Here is a 19,357-nt window from a genome sequence, read left to right on the forward strand (position 1 = left end):
CCCTCTTCAGGAACCACACATTTGTCTGGCATCTCAACAGATACCCCTCCAGTTTGGTTGCACCTATGGTACGGCTATCTGTATCGTTGAGGCACGCAAGCCTCCCCACCAACGGCAAGGTCCTTGGTTCATGGGGGGTTTGTTTGACTATGGCTCACTTATTTCTTTTCGAAACTTTTGTTTGACTAATGGCTCACTTATTTCTTTTCAAAGTTTAGATATCTCACTATTCAATACACTGGTGACTTGTTGAAGACTAGAAATACGCACATTTAGCTTCATAATTTCATCCCTACACACTGTATTTTTACTCACATTATTTTCGTTTTTCACAAGACCACCACTCCCCTGTACATACGGCTCCGCCCTATTGACCTACATTCAATCACAGACAAATGGAATAAAACATGACTTCAATCCCACATGCAAGAGGTATGTACTGTACAGGAAAATGAAGTTAGACTAATGACTGAATGAATGATTGAAATAATAATTTCAAGTCCTTAGTTTTAGGTGAAGAGATATAGGACATCCACTTAACTACAATCAGCTGACAGTAGCATTCATAGTTCCTAACAACTATGGTATTGCCAATTCACAAGAAAACTAAAATGACTATACTATATAAATTGAAATATTGGTAAACAAATGGATGACAAAGAGATGAATTAATAACAACATCTACTTTGTAAGAAGGCACTCTTTTACTGCATCTAATATATTATTTATTGAGAAAGTTGCACATAAATGCTCTTATTACATTTACTACTACACTATTTTCTTTAAAGTGTTCAAAGGAAACATATCATGTACAGTACTCTCATATTTAACTGCTTAACTCAAGTGATAAGTGACATCTTTTAAACAAAGAGAAACAAGACCAATTTCTTGGCCTTGTACAGTGGTCACAATGACAGCAATAAAATGGTATATATTGGGAAATAATGTAAAGCAAGTACCAACTTGATCTGTCATATAAAAGTAGCCATGTTATGTGTTCAAATAGATACACTGGATTACTGTACCATCATAAGATAAGTTTGTCTTGGTTTATAAATTAGCTCACAGCTATTGACAACCTATAAGAGCCTTGTTCTTTATTCTCAGCAGTTAAGAAATCGGTGTCAGAATTCAAAACATGCTGTTCTTCTCCTTACAATGACCAAAGCAAAATAAACAAATCAGCAATCTAATCAGTGGACGGAATCTGGAGGTTGTGCACTGTGTAATCTTCTGGTCTAATTGGATGAAAAAATATTACTTGACTGCAAAAAGAGAAAGAAAGAGAGAGAGAGAGAGAGAGAGAGAGAGAGAGAGAGAGAGAGAGAAACATCAGCTCACAAAGGTGTTTTGTTAACTGGAAAACCGAGGTGTTTATGAAACTTTTGAAATGAAAACTTTTCCATCAGTCAATGGCAGAAATGTAGTCATTTCAGGAATTTTGGATGACAGCGATATATGTCCAAAACGAAGCAACCAAAGTATGAAATGTTGGATCATTCAGCATATTTGGCACTCTGTGACTTTCACAGATACCTCTTCAAACCATTCTGTCTTCGGAGTATATGTAATGTCTATAAAGCATTACATTCAGGAGAATTCAGTTGCTTTCTTTAACGGTTGTCACTATTGTTACCTCATATTTAATTTGCATAAGAAATTAATGTAAAAAAGGTGACGAAAAACCACTAACCTGTTTCAGGAATGATCCAACTTTTGGTCGGGTCTTTATCCCGTATATCCTTTTTAAACCAGCTGCTGTGAACACGAAATTCCCCAGTGACGTAAGATAAGGCAGAACTCGTAGAACAAAAGCTGCACCTTTTACTTTTACTTGTGTATTGCCAAGACAAAGAATCTCCATTGTCTTGCAGAGTGCGTGCTTGTTAGCAAATTCTGTTTTCTCCTAAAAATACATCATTTCCAGTTAAATATAACTTGTCCATACATTAAAAAACTCTGTTCTGTATGCAAACTTTAGTAAAAATACTTGTCAATAATCAATTGTTTTACAAATGTACATATTTTGTGTCAATAGTTCACATAACCCACACAAGAGGTTAACATGTAACAACAATTTTGCAGAAAGAAAATAAACACATAAACCTATGGAAGATAGTGAAAAAAATGCTGAAACATCTGGACGAAATGGAAAGCACAAAACAGTGTCTTGCATTAGGAGGAATTCCTCTCAAATTTTTTGTAACAAGCACATAAATAAGAAGAAGTACAGGGCTCATAAGATGATTATTTTTAAAGCTAATTAAAACTGAATAACTTTTGATGAACATCTAGCCAGTGATTGTACAAATCTTATTTCTTCTACTCCTCATTACTTCTGTACAAAATTTTTTACTGGATGAGTTAACTTCAACCTCATAAAAAAATTGGTTTATATTTACTTTCTACAGTTTTAAAGATAATTATGGCCAATACATAAAACTTTAAATTATACATTACACTGATTCTGTTAATAGCTAAAATCAGAGACATGTATTCATTTAAATCAAGGGCCTCCTGTCAGTCAGTGTACACTGAAGTGAAGAAAGTCACGGGATAGCGAGGTGTACATGTACAGATGGCGGCAGTATCGCATACACAAGGTGTAAAAGAGCATCGCACTGGCGTAGCTGTCACAGGTGATTTATTTGAAAAGGTTTCTGACGTGACTATGGCCACACGGTGAGAATTAACAGACTCTGAATGCAGAAAGGTAGCTGAAGCTAGATGTATGGGTAATTCCATTTCATAAACCATTGGGGAATTCAATATTCTCAGATCCAGTGTCAAGGGCATGCCAATAATACTAAATTTCAGACATTATCTCTCACCACAAACAACGCAGGGGCCAATGACCTTCATGTAATGACTAAAAGCAGTAGCATTTGCATAGAGTTGTCACTGCTGATAGAAAAGAAACACTACATGAAATAACTGTAGAAATTAATTTAGAACGTATGACGAATGTATGCATTGGGACAGTGTAGCAAAATTTGGCATTAGCGGGCTATGGCAGCAGGCTACAGATGCGAGTGCCTAGCGATCAACACTACATTGCCTGCAGCACCTCTCCTGGGCCCGAGACCGTCAGTTGGACCCTAGACAACTGGAAAACCCTGGCCTGGTCAGACGAGTTCCAATTTCATTTCGGACGTTCTGATGGTAGGGTTCGAGTGTGGCACAAACCCCATGAACCCAAGCTGTCAACAAGGCACTGTGCAAGTTGGTGGTGGCTCCATAATGCTGTGGGCTGGTTTACATGGAATAGACTGAGTCCTGGTTATGTTCAACTACTTGGAGACCATTTGCAGCCATTTATGGACTTTATGTTCAAAAAAAACGATGGAATTGTTATGGATGACAAAGTGCCATGTCCGTAAACATGTCACCGGGTTACAATTGTTTGCGACTGGTTTCAAGACTATTCAGGACAATGAAACAAATGATTTGGCCACCCAGATTGCCTGACATGAATCCCACTGAAAATTTATGGGACATAATTCAGAGGTCACTTTGTGCACAAAATCCTGCACCACCAACACATTTTCAATTATGGGCGGCTATAGAGGCACCATTGCTCAATATTTCTGCAGGGGATTTTTTGTTGAGTCCATACCATATTGAGTTACTGCACTACATTGGACAAAACGACGATTTTATATTTTAAAAATACAAGATGTTAGGAATTTTGAGAAAAATATGAGTAAGCTACATGGAAAGATGGGTGACATACGATACAGGATGTTGCAGAAATGTTGTGACAAACTTTGAGAGGTTGTAGACTGTGCCTTGAGAAACAAATTGAAGATAGACACCTCTGTCTAGAAACACCATTGAATGATGCTATAGTTATAGGTGCTGGCAATAAACATGACTTTGTAAGCTGATGGACCATAGGTGGAATGTTTCGCAACATTGCTTGTTATTCAGTGTTGGTGACCGACTGCCATGATCACCAGTGAAGAAGATGAGGATAGCTGCTGTGTAGACAGGCCTCGTCTCCTATTACAGCGATGCTCTGTTGCCTGGGTGGATGACAGTTTTGCACACGGGTTTGCATCTGTAGTTTATTTTTCTTCTGTGTACTGAAAAACATTGGAATTTTTTAGAGGGCTTCAGAAGAAAAATAAACTGCAGATGGAAACATGTATGAAACTATTATCGCTGAGATAACAGAGCATCACATTCATAGGAGACAAGGCCATTCTACACAGCAGCTAGCTCCATCTTCTCCACTAGTGATTGTGGCAATCAGTCATGATCACTGAATAACAGACAACATTGTAAGACATTTTACCTATGGTCATCTTTGTACGAAGTCACATTTGCTGCTGAAAGGGTGGCCTAACGGCAGGTGGTGGCATCTATAACTTCGACACTCTGTAGCATCATTGGATGTGGATTCTAGACATAGAGCCCTATTCTCAATATGTTCCTATCAATCGCCTCTACATCCCCTCACAGTTTGTCACAACATTTCTGGAACACCCTGTATGTACAAGAATCAGGAGGAAACAATAAGACTGGAAGACCAAGAATGAAATGCTCGCACACAAAAAAGACGTAAGACAGGGATGCAGTCTTTTCCCTAAAATCTAAGGGAAGACTCCCGCTCACCAGTTCTATTTTGGAGTTTTTGTTACTTCGAGCACCCACATTTGTGGAAGCTCTGAACTAATGAAATCAGTATAAGAAATCTATGTGCCAGGTGTGTAACATCTGTTAATATACAAAGTGCTCATAGTGAAGCTGTTTCTATAATGATAACTTTGAAAAATTTGGGAATTATCAGTTTGAATACAGAGAGTAATGTTAGTTGCAATACAACAGTGTTGAAGATCTTGCTTACGCTATGAGTTTTGGCTTTTCACAAATGGGAGTATCTCATACAGATGAGATTTTGCTGTCTTAGTAAATTACATGTATACTGTAATTATGAGCCATATCACACATCTACATCTACATGCATACTCCGTAGACTACCATATGATGACTCTTGTGATGCTGGAGAACACAATGTATGAAAATGAATTCTCCTTTTTATGCAGCATATGTTAAATAGTAACTGTATGGAAGTTGAAGTGTGATGGAATTTTTGTGCACACTGCTGCCTCTGCCGCCTGAGCAATGTAAGGATATTTATTAAAAAAAATGTAATTAAAGAATTTTTTCACATTATGATTTTGTGAAAATAATGACATGTTACATGTCGAATGAGCAGGGATCGGAGAACACAGCCACATATACTTTGCAGCGAGCGGGCCACTGTCACGTCAGTCAGCGCGTGAACATCAGTTGACAGCAAGCGACTATGAGAGGATACTGTCATTTTGTAAGGAGCCCCTGCACCAATTATTATTTTAATGGTACAAAAGAAAAAAAATGTGTCATTATGTTCTATTCATGTTTGGCCACACTTGCCTATAGTCTTATGACTTAAAGTTTCTTTGTGGCAAAGTTGTACACTGTGATGTATTCTGTGACAAAATAAACCAGTGAGAAGTTGTTATGGGATGGAAACTATTTAAAGTGTTAGAATTTTCTGAAAGGAAGTAGCATTCTAAACTTTTATCTCCAATTATGTTATCCAGAATGTTTGAATAAAAATGGGTATTTTGAGAAAAAAAGTGACTGAAATACTGACTACAACATGAAAGACAAAGCTAATAAGATCTTTGGTCTTTCTGTGCTGCGACAAAGTAAAAACAGATTATTAAATATTTTATGAAAGGAGAGAAACTATAAGTGATCTATTCTAGAAAATTGTAACATCTGTTAATATACAAAGTGCTCATAGTGAAGCAGTTTCTATAATGATAACTTTGACAAATTTGGGAATTATCAGTTTGAATACAGAGAGTAATGTTAGTTGCAATACAACAGTGTTGATTATTTCTGCTGGAGACTACAGCAAAGCAGATAAACAATATTCTGAAGCTGTTGCCTTATGGTGTCAAAATGCAAAAACTATCTAATTAAATATATATCCAGAACAAATATGATGTTCGTGCTGTGCTGCAAGGAGAACAAGCTATACTCAAGAAAAAGATTTGATTAATGTATGGGTGGAGATTACTGGTGGGAATCGGGAGAGAGTAATCCTACAACCATCAGCAGTGTGTTTCAAAGTGTACATGGTGATTTCACTCACACTTTTGAGATGCAGAGATGTGAATTCAACAACGCTGCAGTTGAGGCCGTGCAAACAATGAAATACTCTATTGAATTTGTAAATGGTGAGACCTGTACAGTACTATTTCTGGAAAACAGATTTATTTAAATATAGTGTGTCCATAATTAAAATTGCATTTTCAAAATGCTGTGGAGAGAAAGCCACTGCTCAGAACGATGTCAAATTTGAACAGCATTACTGAAGCTGGGGAATCATCATGGGGGGGGGGGGGGGGGATTTTACCAGTAGATGGTGCTGTACATTCTTAACATAAATGGGGTCAGCTAAAAATGGCAGATGAATCACAATACAATAGCTATGTCTGAGTTGCACATTACACCATTTGTATTGTTCAGTGTGCATGACTGCACAAATTTGTTACCGCAGCAAGGTCATACCAAATTGGATGGGCAAAAATTTGTGTTTAATTGTGCTTATGTCAAAAACTGCATAAAGGCAAAATGACATCAGTTTTTAATTGTCCTGGGGCCATAAACTGCTCAATGAGCAAAATTACATCTTTTCTGACCGTCATGAGACTGGTGAAAGGTATGTTCAGTATGAAACTTCCTAGCAGATTAAAACTGTGTGCTGGGCCAAGATTTGAACTCGGGACGTTTGCCTTTCGTGGGCAAGTGCTCTACCATCTGAGCTACCCAAGCATAACTCACAACCTGTCCTCACAGCTTCAATTCTGCCAGTACCTCGTCTCCTACCTTCCAAACTTCACAGAAGCTCTTCTGTTCAGTATGCCATCCACCACTTTCTGTAACAAGCAGAAATCAAGAACAAGCTTGTTCCACAACAGATCAGAGTGTCTTGGGGCTCACATTTAAAATGTGCTACAGAATGCGTACCTTCAGTTCAGCTGTGTGTAACTGGACCACTGAACACATCTTTCAGAGAATATCAAAGCCAAAAGTCACAAGGATTAAGATCAGGTGATATGGACGGCCACACTGTGCAGAATAATTCTAGCATTTCTGAAATGCCTCTGCAATAGCCACTTTGTTGACTATACAATGTTTGGGATAGTGCAATCTTTCTAAAAAATGATTCTACCCACATTTCAATGCTGTTGGAGGATTGGAATGACGTTTGTGTGCAAAAGACTTCTGTAGCATTTACCAGTGATGGTACAGGTAACAGGACCCGCAGGACTCATTGCCTTGAAAAAAATGTGGCCCTATGATAAACGATTCCATCAACCTGCACCACACCATCACCAGAATGAAGTGGTAGAGGTTGATCCACGTGCGAATTTTACATTACTCGTATTCTGCAATTTTGTGTATGGATATGTCCTTGGAGATGGAAATGAGCTTTGACTGTCCACGTAATGTTCTATGGCCATTCACTGTCTGCTTCCATGCAAGCAAGAAATTCCAGAGCAAACATTTGTCTTGCTGGCAGGTCAGCAGGAAGCAACTCCTGAACACGGGTGATTTCATATGGATGGCAATGCAGGATACTTTGTAGGATTTTATGCACAGAGCTCGCAGGCATGTCCAGTGTTTGAGCAAATCCCATGCACTGCTTGTTGGCATACCACCACTTGACCCCTCCTACAATGCTGTGACCAGATCTTTGACAAACATCGGATCAACTGCTTTCCTTTCTCTGCCACATTGCACTTCAAAAGAAACTGTCTTTCCAAATTTTTTAATCATTTCCTCCACATCCTTAGCAGACAACAGGCCAGTACCGTTTTTTATACTCTTGAGTATCTGAAACTTCTGCAGGACTACTGGTTCACAGTCACTGTTCTCGTAAAAGAGCTTTACCAGCAGTGTGTACGCCTGCACGAAGACAGTCATGCTGGACATCTAGGACACAAACTGAGGAACAGCCTTGTGCCACACATCTGTTTGTGTGCATATTCTGATGCTTACAGCACCATCTATTTATCAAACTGTCATTAATTTCTTTTTCTGTTCCTTGACTGTTTTCCCTGCAGCAATAATATGCTGTTCAAATTTGACACCATTCTGAGTAGCAGTTCTCTTTCTAAAGCGTTTTGATACTGGAACTTTAATTATGGAAACCCTGTATAACTGTTTAAATTGAAACATTTAAATAAGAAACATCAAGTCAAATGACATAAAATTGATCAATGAAATGCTGCACAAGGCTATGAAAATAGTAACTAGCCAATAAAGACTGATGGAAAGGGAAATACTGAAACATTACAACATAATGTTGCAAGATATTTTAAAGAGTTAAATGTTAGTAATGAACATGTAGTGACAATAGCAAAGCTCAGAATTCCTATGTGAGAATCTTGACAGGAGAATGAATTACTGAAACGAAGCATAAATGACGTAAATAATGAGTTAAATGGCTCGAAATTGCACATGTATAAATATATTGATACAACTACTGAGATCTAAAGGAATAAGTGTGTGGTAATGACATAGTTACTGGCCACCAGTAGTTACCGGCCACCAGGTTCCACCGTGACAGTTCTAGAATCATTCAAAGGGAGTCTACATTCTGTATCGCAGAAGTACCCGGATCATGCTATATTAGTCGGAGGTGACTTCAACCTACCTAGTATAGACTGGGATGTCTATGGATTTATTACAGGTGGTACAGACAAGCCGTCGTGTGAATTACTTTTGAACACACTGTCTGAAAACTGTCTTGAGCAGCTAAATCGACAGCCAACACGTAATGAAAATATTTTAGATATGGTAGCCACGAACAGACCAGACCTCATCGGTTACAAAAGTTAAAAAGTCAGTCAAGAAGGCTAGGAGAGTATTCTTACTAGAAAGAGCAGATAAGCAGTTGTTAGCATCCCACTTAGTAAATGAATCGACTTCATTTACTTCCGGTACGATGGACGTGGAAGAATTATGGGGAAATTTTAAACACATTGTAAATCACGTATTGGACAAGTATCTGCCGAAAAAGTGGGTTATGGACGGAAAAGACCCACCGTAGTTTAACAGCGCAATTTGGAGAATGCTCAGGAAGCAAAGGCAGTTGCACTCGCGGTACAAGAAAGATCGGGAGAATGAGGACAGACAAAACTTAGTAGAGATTCGTGCTGCTGTGAAAAGAGCGATGCGCGAAGCATTCAACCACTACCACCGTCATACCTTAGCAAAAAAATCTTGCTGAAAACCCAAGGAAATTCTGGTCTTACGTAAAATCGGTAAGCGGGTCAAAGGCTTCCATGCAGTCACTCACTGATCAGTCTGGCCTGGCAACGGAAGACAGCAAAATGAAAGCTGAAATTGTAAATTTAGCATTTGAGAAATCTTTCACGCAGGAGGATCGTAGAAACATACTGCCGTTTGAGTCTTGTACAGATTCCCGTATGGAGGACATAGTGATAGACATCCCTGGGGTTGTGAAGCAGCTGAAAGGGTTGAAAATAAATAAATCGCCAGGTCCTGACGGGATTCCAATTCGGATTTAAAGAGAGTACTCTAATGCATTGGCTCCTTACATAGCTTGCATTTATTGTGAATCTCTTGCCCAACGTAAAGTCCCGAGTGACTGGAAAAAAGCACAGGTGACACCTGTATATAAGAAGGGTAGAAGGACGGATCCTAAAAATTACAGACCAATATCCTTAACATCGGTTTGTTGCAGGATTCTCGAAAATATTCTCAGTTCGAATATAATGAATTTCCTTGAGACAGAGAAGTTGCTGTCCATGCATCAGCACGGCTTTAGAAAGCATCGCTCCTGTGAAACGCAACTCGCTCTTTTTTCACATGATATCTTGCGAACCATGGATGAAGGGTATCAAGATGGATGCCATATTCCTTGACTTCCAGAAATCGTTTGACTCGGTGCCCCACTGCAGACTCCTAACTAAGGTACGAGCATATGGGATTCGTTTCCAAGAATGTGAGTGGCTCGAAGACTTTTTAAGGAATAGAACCCAGTACGTTGTCCTCGACAGTGAGTGTTCATCGGAGGTGAGGGTATCATCTGGAGTGCCCCAGGGAAGTGTGGTAGGTCTGCTGTTGTTTTCTAATTACATAAATGATCTTTTGGATAGGGTGGATAGCAATGTGCGGCTGTTTGCTGATGATGCTGGGGTGTATGGGAAGGTGTCATCATTGAGTGACTGTAGAGGATACAAGATGACTTGGACAGGATTTGTGATTGGTGTAAAGAATGGCAGCTAACTCTAAATATAGATAAATGTAAATTAATGCAAATGAATAGGAAAAAGAATCCTGTAATGTTTGAATACTCCATTAGTGGTGTAGTGCTTGACACAGTCACGTCGATTAAATGCTTGGGCGTAACATTGCAGAGCGATATGAAGTGGGACAAGCAGGTAATGGCAGTTGTGGGGAAGGCGGATAGTTGTCTTCGGTTCATTGGTAGAATTTTGGGAAGATGTGGTTCATCTGTAAAGGAGACCGCTTATAAAAACACTAATACGACCTATTCTTGAGTACTGCTCGAGCGTTTGGGATCCCTATCAGGTCGGATTCAGGGAGGACATAGAAGCAATTCAGAGGCGGGCTGCTAGATTTGTTACTGGTAGGTATGATCATCACGCGAGTGTTACGGAAATGCTTCAGGAACTCGGGTGGGAGTCTCTAGAGGAAAGGAGGCATTTTTTTAGTGATCGATATTGAGGAAATTTAGAGAACCAGCATTTGAGACTGACTGCAGTACAATTTTACTGCCGCCAACTTACATTTTGCGGAAAGACCACAAAGATAAGAGAGATTAGGGCTCGTTCAGAGGCATATAGGCAGTCATTTTTCCCTCGTTCTGTTTGGGAGTGGAACAGGGAGAGAAGATACTAGTTGTGGTACGAGGTACCCTCCACCACGCACCGTATGGTGAATTGTGGAGTATGTGTGTAGATGCAGATGTAGTAGTTAGATATGAATTTCTGTGTTCCATGGGTGAACTAGAATGTATGATGACTGCAAGACTAATTTTGGGAAAGATATGAACTTTAATGAATATTTTGATGAATATTTATGTTATGGACACAGTGCATGTGAATTAAGTTTAAAAACATTGATTATCAGTGGTTATACTAAAATAAAGGCTTACTGAGACATTTTTGAATCTGAACAGATGTTTAACTGAACAATTAAGCTATGAATACCTAGTATGTAAGCTTGTATGTCTATTGCTTTTAGATGTATGAGAGACAGTTCTTGATAGAGAGACCAGTGATGTGTAATGCATGCTAAGCTACATAGATGTATTGTATATATTAGAAAGTAATGGGACATAATGCTTTATTTAACAGAATTGATGCAGGGAAAGATTTGGTGTTTATCTAGTGCCCATGCCCAAATCCAGGGACAGGTAGTTTTTTCGTGTGGAGTACACCAAGAATCATTTTGTATGCAGCGTGCTTCACAGCAACCAATGACATGACTGATAAATTAAAAGGATTATATAACATAAATTGTGCAAGTTGATAACGGCACTTGGTTTTATTGCATTTAAAACCAACAGCGTAAACAGATGTGATGATGTCACTGAACTCTAAATTCAAGTTTATATTTTTGTAAAGCTTTTACTGACTGCTAATTTTAATATCAGCATTCACAATGCTATTCATTGCTTGGCTTGACAGATGTTGAATCGTAAGCCTAAGAACTGACAAATAAAGAGATTATCAAAGAGACTGTAGGAGTAATGTGAATATTTATCATGGGGTTGAAAGATGTAAGTGAATTGTAATGCAAACTCCATTCTCATGCGAAGACCAGTAAGCCACAGGAGTGTGCATTTGGGTGGTTGTGTGTGTGAATGTGTACTTTTCCCAGAAAAAGAACAAATGCTCAAAAGCTAGTGTGAAAGCTGTTTTCTGTTATGTGTTTTTGTGCTCCGCACATTGATCTGCTATACAGGGTGTTACAAAAAGGTACGGACAAACTTTCAGGAAACATTCCTCACACACAAAGAAAGAAAATATGTTATGTGGACATGTGTCCGGAAATGCTTACTTTCCATGCTAGAGCTCATTTTATTCCTTCTCTTCAAATCACATTAATCATGGAATGGAAATACACAGCAACAGAACGTACCAGCGTGACTTCAAACACTTTGTTACAGGAAATGTTCAAAATGTCCTCTGTTAGCGAGGATACATGCATCCACCCTCCGTCGCATGGAATCCCTGATGCGCTGATGCAGCCCTGGAGAATGGTGTATTGTATCACAGCCGTCCACAATACGAGCACGAAGAGTCTCTACATTTGGTACCGGGGTTGCGTAGACAAGAGCTTTCAAATGCCCCCATAAATGAAAGTCAAGTGGGTTGAGGTCAGGAGAGTGTGGAGGCCATGGAATTGGTCCGCCTCTACCAATCCACCGGTCACCGAATCTGTTGTTGAGAAGCGTACGAACACTTCGACTGAAATGTGCAGGAGCTCCATCGTGCATGAACCACATGTTGTGTCCTACTTGTAAAGGCACATGTTCTAGCAGCACAGGTAGAGTATCCCATATGAAATCATGATAATGTGCTCCATCGAGCGTAGGTGGAAGAACATGGGGCCCAATCAAGACATCACCAACAATGCCTGCCCAAACGTCCACAGAAAATCTGTGTTGATGACGTGATTGCACAATTGCATGCGGATTCTCGTCAGCCCACACATGTCGATTGTGAAAATTTACAATTTGACCACGTTGGAATGAAGCCTCATCCACAAAGAGAACATTTGCACTGAAATGAGGACTGACATATTGTTGGATGAACCATTCGCAAAGTGTACCCGTGGAAGCCAATCAGCTGCTGACAGTGCCTGCACACGCTGTACACGGTACGGAAACAACTGGTTCTCCCGTAGCACTCTCCATACAGTGACATGGTCAACGTTACCTTGTACAGCAGCAACTTCTCTGACACTGACATTAGGGTTATCGTCAACTGCACGAAGAATTGCCTCGTCCATTGCAGGTGTCCTCGTCGTTCTAGGTCTTCCCCAGTCGTGAGTCATAGGTTGGAATGTTCCGTGCTCCCTAAGACGCCGATCAGTTGCTTCGAACGTCTTCCTGTCGGGACACCTTCGTTCTGGAAACCTGTCTCGATATAAACGTACCGCGCCACGGCTATTGCCCCGTGCTAATCCATACATCAAATGGGCATCTGCCAACTCCGCATTTGTTAACATTGCACTGACTGCAAAACCACGTTCGTGATGAACACTAACCTGTTGATGCTACGTACTGATGTGCTTGATGCTAGTACTGTAGAGCAATGAGTCGCATGTCAACACAAGCACCGAAGTCAACATTACCTTCCTTCAATTGGGCCAACTGGCGGTGAATTGAGGAAGTACAGTACATAGTGACGAAACTAAAATGAGCTCTAACATGGAAATTAAGCGTTTCCGGACACATGTCCACATAACATCTTTTCTTTATTTGTGTGTGAGGAATGTTTCCTGAAAGTATGGCCGTATCTTTTTGTAACACCCTGTAGATGAGTGGTTGCCTTTCCCTTTATTTTACTTATCGATGAACAAATAAGTTAGCAATGGTTGTCATTACTGCAAGTATAAGATCAAAATCAAAGCTTTTTCACTTGTTATTTGTTAATGAATAGCAAATTTCATGAGGATTACTAAACCAGAAGGGTTCAAGTCACAGGTGGCTAAAATATTAAGGGCTAATAGAGGACTATAATATGCTGGCCATATGAGGAGAGGAACCTCATACTAGTTACTGACAAATACAAGGGTACCTGGGGCATTGCATATGTGCAAACTCCTTGTTGACAGATTATTTTAGAAGTCGGGCAACCGCAGCCAAATTTGTACATAGTGAATAACATCTTCCATACTGTTTGTTAAATTACTTTTACTAAAAAGTGACAACTGGTTTTAAGGTGTGATCTCTGATAGTTTGATCATAGACAACCACTTATAGCATGGTTTGGTTTAATCTTGACAATGAACAATGGGACTTGGCTTGTAGCATTTACTTTGCTGTGCCATGATTGTTTTCTTAAAAAAATATATAAACTTGTGAGTATTCAGCTCTCATAGATATATGGCACTTTATGGTATGACATACCTATTTTTAAAATCTTTAATGTTTCAATTTCTTGTACAGAAGACGTGACAAACTTGTAAATAATAGATTTCAGCTATCAGTCGTCTTTTTGAAATTTTATTGGCAGATCTAGATTTCAGCTAGAAACTAGCCATCCTCAATGCACACTGTCATTTTTGATTAATGCATGTAATGCCTGTTGGATGGGCTTCATTCAATGAATATTAACAGATGTTACAATTTTCAAGATTATAGTTTCTCTCCTTTCCTAAAATATTTAATAATCTGTTTTTACTTTGTCACAGCACAGAAAGACCAAAGATCTTATTAGCTTTGTCTTTTATGTAGTAGTCAGTGTTTGCATCGGTAGAGAGCACGCCACTGATGTTAACGCCAGGGGTCTGGTACCCAAAAAGACGTCTGATCTTCGTCCAGACTTGGGAAGGTGACGTATGGCACCCAATGGTCGACACGTACCTCTCCCAACACTCCTGTTTCCGTCGTTCCCTAGAGAACAAGGGATCAGGTTTTCCACCACAGAAATTATCGCTGTAGTGACCTGCTCAATCAAAACATCGATGGCACCACGTGGGGGAGATTCAATGGTGACAGTAGAGGTGAAGGCTACCCAGTCAGCCTTGTTTAAATCCCATCTGGGTAGGCGTCCATGGGCATGATGCTGGGGGAGTGACAGGAAGATGGAGAAGTGGTCACTACCGAGCAGGTCATCGTGTGCTCTCCAGTGGATAGATGGGAGGAGTCCTGGGCTGCAAATTGATAAATCAATGGTCGAGTAACTACCATGAGCCACACTGAAATCTGTGGCGGCCCCAGTATTTAAGAGGCAAAGGTCAAGTTGGGACAGTAAATTTTCGACATCTCTGCCATGGCCAGTAAGTGTGGTGCTACCCCCCCAAAATCTCCCAAAAGCAGGAAAGGTTTAGGGAGTTGATCAATTAGTGCAGCCAATACGTTCAGAGGTACTGCACCATCTGGAGGGAGGTATACATTGCAGACAATTTATCTCCTGCGTTGCTGTATCCTGACAGCCACAGCTTCGAGAGGAGTTTAAAGAGGCACAGTTTCACTACATATCGAGTTCAGGACATAAACGCAAACTCCACCTGATATTCTATTTTATTCGCTACGGTTCTTGTAATATCCCCTGCAGCTGTGAAGGGCAGGGGTCTGCATTGCCGGGAATCAGATTTCCCGGAGGGCAATGCAGAAAGCAGGTGTAAAGCTCAACAGCTGCCGTAGCTCAGCCAGGTGGTGGAAAAAACTGCCACAATTTCACTGGAGGATGATGTGATTGTGAGACTGGGAAGGTATGAAACACTCAAAGAGGTAGTCTACACCTCAGGGTCACCTGCTGCTACAGACTTATTTCCTGAACAGGCTATATCCATTGTGTCTGAGGGTCTGGTGAGATCTAGGTCCTCAGCAGATGCCAGAATCTTCACCTCATCCTCAGACGCAGTGCTTGAAGGCAGCGGTGGTGTGGGTGCCACTGTAATTCCCTTGGTCTTGTGGGTCTTCTTTCTGGATTTCTCTTGCTGATCCTTGGGTTTCTCTGGCTGGGAGGGCTTCACTGATTCAGTCTCCAGGAGTGAGGATGATCGTGAAGTCCTGCGACCAGCTGCTTTTGGGCACTTCAGCCACTGGCAGGTGTCGTCTTTCACACTAGCAGAAACCCAGGAAGGGAGTGACCCAAGGGACCCCTTCCTAGTGAGAGGAGCCAAAGAAGACTTACACTTCTCCAGCTCAGAAGTGGGGACTGGTGTCCCTGATGGTTGGGGGGACAGTGCTCCTGAGATAGGTGGTGCAGGAGCAACAAGGAGGGAAGTGCCCTCCACCATCAAGGGGACAGGTGTAGTCTTCTGGCTCTGAGATCTGACTGGAACTCGTGGTGCTGATGGCCTACAACAGTTCTCGTAGCAGCGGCATAAGAGGAGGTTATAGCCACAGGATCTAGGCGCTCAAATTTCCTCTTGGCCTCAGTGTAGATCAGTCGGTCCAGGGTCTTGTATTCCTTGAGTTTCCTTTCTTGCTGTAAAATCCTGCAGTCTGGTGAGCAAGGGGAATGATGCTCTCTACAGTTGACACAGATGGGAGACAGGGTACATGGAGTATTGGGATGGGATGGACATCCACAATCTCGACATGTGATGCTGGAAGTACAGCGAGAAGACATATGGCCAAACTTCCAGCACTTAAAGTACTGCATTGGGGCAGGGATATATGGCTTGACATCACAGCGGTAGACCATCACTTTGACCTTCTTGAGTAATGTGTCACCCAAGAAGGCCAAGATGAAGGCATTAGTGGCAACCTAATTATCCCTCAGACCCCGATGGACGTGCCAGACAAAATAAACTCCTCATCGCTCTAATGAGGGAACCTTCTGGGAAGTGCGTTGAGCTATGAACTCCCACTTCGCCTGCTTATAGTGTGGGTAGGTACCTATCACACCCTAAAATTGTTGGTGCCAATGCAGCCACGATTTTTAAATATTGGCTGTTTAAGTTGGGCACCTCTTTATATAAAGAAAAGTTTCGCTCTCGTGGCAAGTGAGCGAGTAGCCGAGTGGCAAGCGAGCGAGACTCCCGTCCAGGCGACCCTGGTTAGAGACCTGTCTATGCTACTTATGTTTCCTTTTTTTTCAAATGCCTGTTTTAATTTTAATCAATCATGAACATTCCACAATGAATTGATTAAAAAGAATTACAAGCCTCTATAAATCAAAATTGCAGATTGAATGTCACATTTTGTTTCAATCTTTTGTGTTTTTTGTTATTTTAACAGGAAATTAACCGTAATGTAATTTCTTGAAATATTTTATTATTGTTCAATTTGTTTTCGTTGTATTTTTAATTTTGTTCCACAGAGGTAGGGAATATTAAAAAAAAGAAAAAAAAAGAAAAAAAAAACATTAATGAGGGATTAAAAATACGTTTCATTTAATGGAAATTTAATCGGTATTTCCTATATTTTGATGAGTACATTCCGATGGATGATACTTGTTATAAAAACAATCAAAACATTTGTACTTTCGACACCACGAACATTGTACGAATGCACATTCATTTTCGTCGCAATCGCATCTGTGTTTTCTCAAGTCCAGAGGAAACGCCACTGCATTGACGTTATGGAATACTTCTTTTTGCAATGGATGTAGCGCCACGAAAACAAAAGTAGCATAGACGGGTCTCGAACCAAGGTCGCCTGGACGGAAGTCTCGCTCGCTTGCCACTCAGCTACTCACTAACTTGCCTCGAGAGTGAAACTTTTCTGTATATAAAGAGCTGCCCAAACATTAACAGGCAATATTTCAAAAACGAGGCTGCACTGGCACCTACAATTTTAGGGTGTGATAGGTGCCTACCCAAACTATAAGCAGGCGAAGTGGGAGCTCATAACTCGATGCACCTCACAGAATCTTTATAGTTAAGCACATAATTCTGGCTGCAGTAAAAGTTTTTTCCTACCTGTACGATTCATGGACCAACATTGGGAGTAGTCTATGTGAGTTGCCAAGGGACGGCAAGAAGATGCGTCAACAGTTGGTTTTAAATAGCTAATGAGAATTGAGTAGGCAGCAATGTGTTTCATAGCAACAAATTTATGGTATTCTTTCATACTCAAACTTATCACAACCTTGAGCTGAACTAGCTATACATTCAACATTTCTAAGCTCTCAAATTTGATGCTAAAACTGGATCAACCTATTTCCTGCCTATCAGTGACTGGATTTTCACTTAAGCAAAGAAAATGAAAATCTTTAAATTCTTTATCTACAAATTGAAAAAAACAGCATACAAGTGACCAAAATCCTAAAAAGTTTCATACAATTAGTGCTTACAATAACTGTATCAAAACGGAAAATCATTTGAGAAAACTAAAATTGCAAGGAGACAGTATTGACCTGTAGGAGGTGAGGTTCCAGTACTGCTGATACACACATAAAAATGTACAAAAAACTATCCTATCTTTCAGAACTATTAGTTTCTTCCTCAGGGAGAAAAGAGGGAGAAGTTGGGGAAGATTACTCAGACATGAGGATGAGCTGAACCCATCTGTTGTGAAGAGATCTTCACTTCCATGCATCTTCCCTTCTTACAGCAAACATTTATATTCAATGTGACATGGAAAAAAATGACAATGTTCTGGGATTTCTCATCACAAATAAAATAATACTTATAATTTTTTGAATCTCAGCTACATGCAGAAGGAATTTGAAAATAATAAGATGAGTAGGGTGAGAGGTGGGGTATGGGGAGAGAGAGAAAGGTGGGAGGAGAGAGGTGGGGGGAGAGCTGGGGGTGAAGAAGGGGGATAGAGGGAGGGGGAGGGAGGGGGAGAGAGGGGGAGGGAGGGGGGAGGGAGGGAGAGGGGAGGAGAGGGGGGAGAGGGAGGGAGGGAGGGAGGGAGGGGGAGGGAGAGGGGGAGAGAGAGAGGGGGGAGAGAGAGAGGGGGGGAGGGAGGGAGAGAGGGGGGAGGAGAGTGGTGGTTGGGAATCAGCAAGGTAATTGTTGCCGTGCGCATACATAATACAATAACAATAAAAAGCTCACCAGAAGGCTGTCCAGAGGTTGTGTATAGTGTGATAATGGCAGGCACAGGTGCAGCATATCAATGCATGTGACTTTTGAGCCTGAAATATCAAGCACACGTAGGTTCTGACATCTATATCCAATAGTGGACAATGCCCCTGACCCTATAACAGCCTCCTTCAGGATCAGTTCTGTCAGATATGGACATGATTTTGCAAGTGAGCTGACAAATGACTGAAAAGATGGCAATTTTTTTGTTGTGAGCATGTTTGCCCCTAATTCAAACCTGGAAAAAGACGGGGAGATCTGTAATTTTCTCTTAATAAACATCTTGGAAGATTTAACACACTTATAAAATAATTACCTTTCCAAACCTGTACATTTCTTCAGAATAATTGGCCATAACTTTCTGCTTAGCCGTATTTTTGGATCAGATAGGTTCAAGTTACGTACATCTTTATTTAGTATGACATCCAGCATCCCAACAAGAATGCGAGGCTCTCCAGTAATGGATGCATTTTTAAATAACCTACAGATAAAAGATTGCAAGGTTTCACGATAATTTGCAAATGACGTACAACTGCATAAAACTAGAAAGTAAGTATTGGCGACATTATGAGGATCACCT

The 19,357-nt window shown here is 40.5% G+C and overlaps 1 protein-coding gene across 5 annotated transcripts in view; it reads right to left on the reverse strand.

The window, feature by feature from the left end:
* The window catches only part of LOC126235681 (uncharacterized), an 84,160-nt gene that overhangs the window by 37,604 nt on the left and 27,199 nt on the right, over positions 1-19,357 (reverse strand). For all 5 annotated transcript variants that reach the window (XM_049944416.1, XM_049944417.1, XM_049944414.1 and 2 more), the window contains exons 2-4: positions 19,094-19,258; positions 18,751-19,015; positions 1,694-1,906 (exon numbers count right to left, since the gene is read on the reverse strand). In XM_049944416.1, coding sequence (XP_049800373.1) covers positions 1,694-1,906; positions 18,751-19,015; positions 19,094-19,258 — 643 coding nt within the window. The remainder of the gene's footprint in view (positions 1-1,693; positions 1,907-18,750; positions 19,016-19,093; positions 19,259-19,357) is intronic.

This window comes from Schistocerca nitens, chromosome 2, assembly GCF_023898315.1.
Source record: "Schistocerca nitens isolate TAMUIC-IGC-003100 chromosome 2, iqSchNite1.1, whole genome shotgun sequence".
Lineage (NCBI taxonomy): Eukaryota > Metazoa > Arthropoda > Insecta > Orthoptera > Acrididae > Schistocerca > Schistocerca nitens.